General features: G+C 32.8%; 2 protein-coding genes across 2 annotated transcripts in view; both read right to left on the bottom strand.

The window, feature by feature from the left end:
• The window catches only part of LOC111388288 (cyclase-associated protein 1-like), a 13,365-nt gene extending 9,478 nt beyond the window's left edge, over positions 1 to 3,887 (bottom strand). Inside the window, exon 1 of the mRNA XM_023012974.1 lies at positions 3,544 to 3,887. Coding sequence (XP_022868742.1) covers positions 3,544 to 3,822 — 279 coding nt within the window. The 5' untranslated portion in view covers positions 3,823 to 3,887. The remainder of the gene's footprint in view (positions 1 to 3,543) is intronic.
• A 2,394-nt stretch (positions 3,888 to 6,281) lies between these two features.
• On the bottom strand, positions 6,282 to 8,537 carry LOC111391792 (uncharacterized protein At1g01500-like). Its single transcript, XM_023017060.1, has 2 exons — positions 7,609 to 8,537; positions 6,282 to 6,854 (listed from the first exon to the last, which is right to left on the bottom strand). Exons 1-2 carry the CDS (start codon positions 8,359 to 8,361, stop codon positions 6,627 to 6,629), a joined length of 981 nt encoding a protein of 326 aa, XP_022872828.1. The 5' UTR covers positions 8,362 to 8,537; the 3' UTR covers positions 6,282 to 6,626.
• Positions 8,538 to 8,930: the final 393 nt, after the last annotated feature.

The following is an 8,930-nucleotide window of genomic DNA, read 5'->3' as shown; positions in this document are numbered from 1 at the left end:
AGATGAAAACAGACAACGACAAAATTCCAAGCGCCAGAATATTACAGTATATCTTCTCCAGCAGTGGCACACAAACAAACAAATCTCTCTCTCTCTCTCTCTCTCTCTCTCTCAATCTATACCATCCCACAATCCAAACGTATGTACTGTTGGAAAAAATAATTAGTTGTAGTAGTAATCAGAACAATATAATGCAGAAATATAAAATTTATTGTCTGATCGAGTCTCGTGACAGCACGATATCCTAAAGTGAAATTGCCCATCAATAATTGCTGCGACCTCCGTGGACAATCACTCCCAGGATACAACGATCGTAAACCACTTGTGCAGCAATCACGAATGATTTTTCTAGAACTCTCAATTGTACTCCAAAATAGATATAAAAACCCGAATATAAGAAATTCACAATATGAAAAGAGTGATTGATGCAAGATGATTTTTCTATTTTCTTTTTGTGTGTATTTTTCCAAAATGAGATATGGGTTTATATAGGTAAGATGGTAGTAACAGTTTTCACCATATTAATGCAAAATTTTAATGACTGAGTAATGGGTATTTTAATGGCTGTTAGTGGGTTGTTACAAAAATAAACAGTCATAAAATACTGGCTAGTTTTACCCATTAAAAAAGAAAAAAAATATTTATTTTAATCAAGAAAGCCCAAGGCCCCAATCAAGAGATTTTAATATCTGCGTAGGGAGTGACTCGAACCCCTAACGTCCCACACAAATGTCACATTTCCCACTACTTTGGCACTTTATCTAATTTGATTATTTCTTTCACATTTTATATTTATACCATAAATATATAACATGTACATGTTTTGTGCGTGATTTATTGACATGCTTAGCAAGGTAAATGATAGACTTTTTTGGAAGTGTAAAGCCATTCGTATAGAAAAATGGCTCACAGAATTCCACCGGATACTCACAATGTGTGAGCCCCGGGTTGTGATAAAAAATGCCATAAAAATCCCCTACTCTCCCTATTGTGTGTTTTCTGTAACATTTCTGTACACACAGTATTCCTATTTTTGAAAACATGAATTCGGTTTGCTAGTTTGCACTTTTCGGTCCCGGTTTTAAAAATCATTTTTTTTTAAAAATTCATTTATAATTACACATTCTTTCAATAAAATAATTTTATAAGTAAATTAAAAAAATCTATTTTTAACCGCACTTTATTTAAAAAATAATTATTACAACTTCATTCTCCAAAAAATAAGGCTTCAGCAAACGCTTTGTTTGATTTGATGAGTTATTTGCGTATAATGGGCTTTATATCCAATTAAATCAACAATTAATTTTCATCACACATTTATAGGATATAAAATCTTTATTAATTTTTTTGATTATATATTTTATATATGTTGATTAAAATATGATTTTATAAATCAAACAAAGGCTAAAATTTGAGGTTCCATTAATTAATATTTATTGGGATAATAGCCACACCTTTCAAATCTTTGTAGCTTTAATTCTAACATTTCATTTGTTGCACTTGTGGCACCAAACCTTTCAAGTTCGTACAACTGGACGATAAATGGATGAAATCCATACATTTTTTCGTAAGTTGACTAGAAAATTATGTTAGACAATATTTTTAACAATTTCAAATAGTGCAAAAAGATAACTTTATATATATTTTTTTACATAAAATAATTAAATAAAAACAAAAATATAGACCAAAAATAAACCACCTCCCATGGCCTCCATCTTATAGCACTAGGCTTCGCCAAGTCGCCAAACACAATTGACCTAGCATCACAGAAAGCTAATTATTCGTCATCGACATCCCACAAGCCCTTTGCCCATAACAACCTCCAAAACAACAAATGTGTGCTTGTGACTGTGCAATCATCTCAATAGCCACCACAATCGACCGCTTCTTCAAAGACACATCAACCCCCCAAATCCTACCACCATTAAACCACCACCAAATATTGTTACTGGTAACATAGCAAGTACAAATTATTACTGGTAGAATAGGCATATCCAATCTCCAAAATACTCCCAGTTTTTGCTAAATTAACTTCATCATCATGAAGTTTTGTGTCTTTTTTTTATTGTTATTTATGTAGAAAAAATAAAAATATCATATTGTCCTTTTTGAAATAGTTAGAAATATGGTCAAACTTAATTTTCTAATCAACTAACAAAAAAGTTGATGAATTACATCTGTTTGTCCTCTGGTTGCACGCATTTGAAAGGTTGGGAACCATGAATGCAACAAATGAAATGTTAGGATAAAACCTATAAAGATTTGAAAGATTTAAGAACAATTCTGAACTATTCAAAATATGTTTAAAATTGATATTGTGTAGAGAAAAAATCACCGATGAAATATGGTGGAGAAAAATTTTCCACCTTTCACGTCTCAAATGTGCTCTTGCAATAACAATATCGTGAGCGTGGTTTCAAAATATACTTAGAACTCATATCTTGCATACTTGTGGCTAAACAAAATAATGAAATGCTGATAAAAAATCATGGATTACGTTCAACTGCATCTGTACAATTGCCCAAGGCAAATGGTACTGCATTGTCTGAAACAAATGCAATATCAAAACAAGAACGTGGACATTGACATCGACGTAGATTTGGACGTGGATGTGGACGTGAACGTGAAATAAACCTTGAATGAAATAATCAACAAAATTATCAGTAATAAGGCAACAATTTTATAAAGTAGCACTCTTAAAAAGGAATATGAAAAAAATTGCTTTAAATATAGAATGAAATGGCATTGGCCGCATACCTATCGTACGGTAAGATTGCTTGTGGATCTTTACCAAAAAATCAATCAAAGGAAAGGAAAATGTGGAAACAAATTTTTGTTGATTATGATAGTCCCATTGATTTGACTTATTTGGATATCTTTGATTTCTTTGCTGATTCAAATGAGAATATTAACTCATATGAATGTCTCCAATTCAAATGAGAATATGGACGAAATTATCAACAAATCTATCAACAATAAGGCAATAATTTTCATAAAGTAGCACATCAAAAAAGGAGCGCGAAAAAAGTTGTTTTATATGTGGAATGAAAGGGCATTGAACACGTATTCGTCGTACGATAAAACATTTCATGGACACTTACAAAAAATCAATCAAGGAAAATGAAAAATTTGAGATAAATTTTGCTGATTATGATGGTTTCATTGATGTGACTTATTTGGATGTCTTCGATTTCTTTGCTGATTCAAATGANTCATTTGAGGGGAAAGGGCGAAATTCAACCAAAAAAAAAAAAGTTGTTACTGGATAAAATTTCTATCTGTTGTTCCGATCAGCGATCATGGTTATGTCCACACCAATAGGTAACAATTCAAATTCCAAAATTCAAGATACAGCTATTAAGACAAATTACATCAATGCCAGCAAAAAGGACTTAAGAAGACATTAAACAGGCCGATTGTATGTTATATTATAATTCATTACATAGTAATCTAAACGAAATTTTCACTTGTGGAGCTAATTGTTTCAATAATTTCCAGTGTTTTAATGCACACTACTACACAGAAAGAAAAACGACAATTAACCTGACTTCGCTTGATTTTAATGAGAAGTTCCTTCTGTGCAAAAAATGCCTCCTCGATGATCTTCGAAATATTTAAAACCTGTCCTCCAATCTTCTCCCCGGCGCTCGTAAGCGTATTAACATACTGCGAAATCAGATCGTCGAATGCGATAATAGACGGATCCATAGCCATTGCATCTTCGACGACCTCTGCCGCACAAGCTGAACGGACTCCAGCGGAGGAAAGCATTTCAATCCGCGCCACTGCGGATTCTAACCGTTTTATCAAATTCTCATCCATGCTCCGTCTCTCTCTCTCTCTCCCCCCAAAATTTCGCCTTCAGGTAGTGTAGATCCGTTTACTGCATATAATAATAATGTAATTAGTATTTTGTAAACGTGTAATTTAGTCCATTTTTGGTTCAGTTAAAAAATTTAAGTTAAAATTAATAATTAATTTTATACACATATTTTATGGAATTAACTTTTTCTCAACTATACATTCTATCAATTTCTAAACAATCTATCCATTTTTATCAAAATTTATTAAAATTATGATTTTTATCTCAATCAATGTTTTGTCCGTGCAATCCTTTGGACATGGACCCTTTTTTAAGAATAAATTAGCTAAAGAAAAGTGATTTATTTTTTTATTAAATGTATGATCAAAAGATAAAAAATTAATTTTACGTGCAAATTATTTACTAAAAATAAATAGTTTAAAATAAACTTTATAAAATGAGGCTCGGATAGGAGCTTACAATGGGCTAAATGACGAGAGTGTGCGTATCAAAAGCAGCTAGACAGTCGGGATAAGTCGATGGGTCGGACTAATTTTAACGGACTGATCAATCCAACTTGACAACATACAAGAATCGACCTAGTTTAATTTTTTTACCTGTAAAACTTAAAAAATAATATAACCGTTAAATTTTACTTGTAAATTATTTTCTATATATGACGCTATAATAAATTTTATTTCAGTTGTCCTAAATTGACCCAACTTTGATCCTCAACAAACTACTTATCACGTCCACCCAAACGACTCTTGAAACTCTTTTCATACTAGGCTAATGCAATGGTGCTATCAGGTGCAATGTACACTTATTTACAGCCTATTTGGAAGTAATTTTTTTCCCCAACAAATTGATTTTTTGACCATTATTTCACTATTCCAACCGTCATATTTGATTTTTTCTTTCACGGGTGGACATCACTTTTCTTCAAACAGTCAAAAAATCAATTCTTAAAATCACTTTCAAACAGACTCTTAGGCTACCATTCTTGATTATTTATTGATAAATTGAGAGAATATCTACTTAACTTTGTATAAAATGTGTTATATTATAAATAAAACCCAAACTTGGATGCAGTTGAATGCAGTTGCTATTTAAGTTAAAATTAATAATTAATTTTATACACATATTTTATGGAATTAACTTTTTCTCAACTATACATTCTATCAATTTCTATACAATCTATCCATTTTTATCAAAATTTATTAAAATTATGATTTTTATCTCAATCAATGTTTTGTCCATGCAATTCTTTGGACATAGACCCTTTTTTAAGAATAAATTAGGTAAAGAAAAGTGATTTATTTTTTTATTAAATGTATGATCAAAAGATAAAAAATTAATTTTACGTGCAAATTATTTACTAAAAATAAATAGTTTAAAATAAACTTTATAAAATGAGGCTCGGATAGGAACTTAGAATAGGGTAAAAGACGAGAGTGTGGGTATCAAAAGCAGCTAGACAGTCGGGATAAGCTGATGGGTAGGACTAATTTTAATGGATTGATCAATCCAACTTGACAACATACAAGAATCGACCTAGTTTAATTTTTTTACCTGTAAAACTTAAAAAATAATATGGGTGTTAAATTTTACTTGTAAATTATTTTCTATACATGATGCTATAATAAATTTTATTTTAGTTGTGTCCTAAATCGACCCAACTTTGATCCTCAACAAATTACTTATCATGTCCACCCAAACGAATCTTGAAACTCTATTCATACTAGGCTAATGCAATGGTGCTATCAGGTGCAATGTACACTAATGTAGGCTACTATTCTTGATTATTTATCGATAAGTTGAGAGAATATCTACTTAACTTTGTATAAAATGTGTTATATTATAAATAAAACCCAAACTTGGATGCAGTTGAACGCAGTTGACCGTAAAAAATGTAGAAATGGAGCTTAAAGACTAATCAGATGGCATAGAAGTGATTAGAAATAAAAAGAAAGCTATCAAAAGAAAATTACGAGTTTCGGGGTGAAATTCAACTTTAAAATGTTTAAGCACCATATTACAAACTTGCGACATGCACACTAGAACTAGATAGAATTATTGTCTGTTTGGAAATGATTTTGAGAATTGATTTTTTGATCGTTAGGAGAAAAGTGGGGTTCACCTGTGAGAGAAGAAGTCAAATATAACAACTGAAATAGTGAAATAACGGTCAAAAATCAATTTTTTTGATTAAAAAATCGCTCCCAAACAGGCCCATATTGTTGAGTCATACTCACTGCTTTATATCAGGTAATAACATTCCTGTGAATTCAATTTGCAGGATAGGATCCAACTAGGATCTCAATTACTTCAAAATCGCCAACTGCGTACTACCCCATTTAGGTGAAATGCAAGGAAGATGATAGAAAAGATTTTAACTTCAATTTTTCTTTCTTTATCGTCATCTATATCATCTAATCTACCGTAAAAAACATGCCATCAAAATATGCATCATCAGCAAGGTACAAATTTCATTCCATTAAACATAACATTGCAACGAACGACCATACGAAAATTCACTGAACTACAATCTCACCAGACTGCACAAAGCTACAGAGAGAATTCGACTTGTTAACAAACTAAATGATCACATTCTGATTCCCGATACATTGGGTTTGAAGACATTTCCACCGTTGACAGAATGGTGGTCTTATTTTCAGACGTTTTACCCTAAATTTAGGTAAAGAAAACCGGCGAGCTTTCACATCGTTGTCATTGAACGATCCTGAGTCTCAAACCCTACTCAGTCAGCAATGTTAAGGTAATGAACAATGTCGGATCGAAGGACAGACATGCAAAGATCGGATCAAAGTAGGCGCCTTCTGAAGTTTCGAGTGGTTCCTTGGTAAGTTCGAACCAGCAACCCAACTCCTATTCCGACTCCAAGACAGATGCTGAGCCCAATTCCAACACCTACTCTTACTCCAGCGTTGAACCATGATAACTCTCCGTCTTCGCCTTCCAAATACTCCATTCCAGGATACGGGGTGCAATAATCTTCCTCATCTGGTTTGTAATCTGGGTGCTGATTTGCCTGCAGAATGAATCAAAAGACAAAAAGTATGATGCATAATGCAAAATAATATCTGGAAACTCGGCAACATTGTAAACTAATCCTATCCCAATTTGCATCAGATTTTGGGTCAAAAAGCTTATTAGATACCATTGATCCCAATATCTAATTAGTTGTATCAACAGGAAGTGGAAATGAAAAGGTCAGCACACCTGCCGGGCATATGGAAGTTCCAAATTCACAAGAAAAAGAGTCAACATAAAGCTCATAAATTTCAAGAATTGTACGGCATTAATGTTCCCATCCTGATTTTCATCATCTTCTTTTATGAATTTAAAGATATTTCATATACATAGCATAGAAATAGGGAAATCATATTTCCGATTTATGTTCTACATGGACACATCTTGCGATATAAGTTCTCAACTGTGTTATAAATTACCATTTCAGACAAGTTAATGAATCAATTCACAATATTTTATATCATCTATGTGAGATCTTGTTAGTAGTAATACCAACATCATACAAAGACAAAAGGGGTGATGTACTGTAATATTCTTGTACTTAGAAGTATGTGCCAGGGTCATGCTTACCTGGACAGTCCAGGATAAGTTTTTATGTCCCTGTCAAAATTTGTGGCTACCAAGAAGATTGCTGTAAGAAATTTTTATTTTGCGCAGGATCAGAAATTACTACATTTAAATGCAAAACAAAGAATTACATATGAAGCTAAAAATGTAAATTCGTAATTACGAATAAAAATTTGAACCTCTACCTGCATAGAAAGGCCAGAGGAACCATCTTCTTGGCTTTCAGTGGCATCGTATTCTGGTATTGATTCCAGCATCCCTGTCCTTGTTTGCTTCCTCCTATGACTAAGTTGCACGGTTTTAGTCAATATAATCGGACTACCCAAGAAACAGCCAGCAACATAAACTTCAATACCAGGGGAAGAGGATGACTCCAGGCCAGTGTTTTGATTTCCCTTCAAAATTCCCGAGCCTGCTAGTGTATCCGATATACAATCCATGCTCCAACTTTGCCCTTGATTTCTTGAATCACCAAAAAACTCATTGCTATGACACAATTCTAACGTTCCAAATAGCACGAGAACGCCCTTATGGAAAACTTCGAATTTCACACTACCTGTCATTCTGATACTATCGGTACTCACAAATGTAACTTCTTCGGACTTCTTATCTAACCTATCTCGTTTTAGAAGGGTCGATGCACCATCCGAATATATGCTAGTCCTCGCACCATTAATTTCTAGAAGGGTATCACGATTTAAGGGCACATGGTTTAACGTAAGATACTCAGGAGTCGAATCATCATCAATCACACATTTGCTAAGTCTGACATAAAAGACTCTTAAATCAAGCCAAAGTAAAGATGCTTTCATGCCCGGCTGGTAAGAGGTGTGCCTCATAGGGTCGTGGCCATTTTCTGCAACTCCATTTTCATTCAATTGTTCATCAGAGTTCCCAACATTTCTCATTGAAATCAACACTTCTTCATTGAAATCCATTGGGGCTCAATTGATTTGTTGGCTTGAGAAATCCCTTAAAGCAGAGACTCATATCAGTCAATATAACCTGTAAAAATGCAGAAATATGAAAGTGATCTATAATAAGGTTTTCACACATTTATATAAGAATTTTCCAATAGGAAAAAAAATTTAACTCCAGAAGAAAGGAACAGAGAGAACCCTTTGCAGTTTAAGGAAGATACATGAAACTTTTTATTAGCGAAACAGATAAAAATCAAACAAAATTTTGTAAGAAAAATTTGTAAGAAAAGTTATAAGTGCTGATGCAAATTTTGTATTCTTATTGAATTAATGAAACAGATAAAAATAAAAAACCAGCAGCCACCTTAGCGGAGAAAACACTGGAAACAAGGAGATAACGTAGAGGTATAAATAAGCAGCAAACTTTATGTAAGAAATTTCCAAAATAATAATGTTATTTGCAGTTGTTCATTATCACAGTCATCATAAGTGACATACATGTAGCGGTTAGTAATTTATTGCTTGAGGTAATAAAAAACTACCACATTAATGTATTAAATTACTAAACATCACATGTATGCCACATA

The sequence above is a fragment of the Olea europaea genome, chromosome 3 (assembly GCF_002742605.1).
Source record: "Olea europaea var. sylvestris chromosome 3, O_europaea_v1, whole genome shotgun sequence".
Classification (NCBI taxonomy): domain Eukaryota; kingdom Viridiplantae; phylum Streptophyta; class Magnoliopsida; order Lamiales; family Oleaceae; genus Olea; species Olea europaea.
The sequence above is the reverse complement of the archived record's forward strand: the minus strand, read 5'-3'. Positions and strand labels throughout refer to the sequence as shown.

Bases quoted from the DNA above. Each gene is read 5' to 3' on its own strand.
- LOC111391792 (XM_023017060.1), bottom strand. From the start codon at position 8,361: ATGGATTTCAATGAAGAAGTGTTGATTTCAATGAGAAATGTTGGGAAC. The intron at 6,855-7,608 runs GTAGAGGTTCAA...TTCATTCTGCAG, and splicing joins CCTCTGGCCTTTCTATGCAG to GCAAATCAGCACCCAGATTA.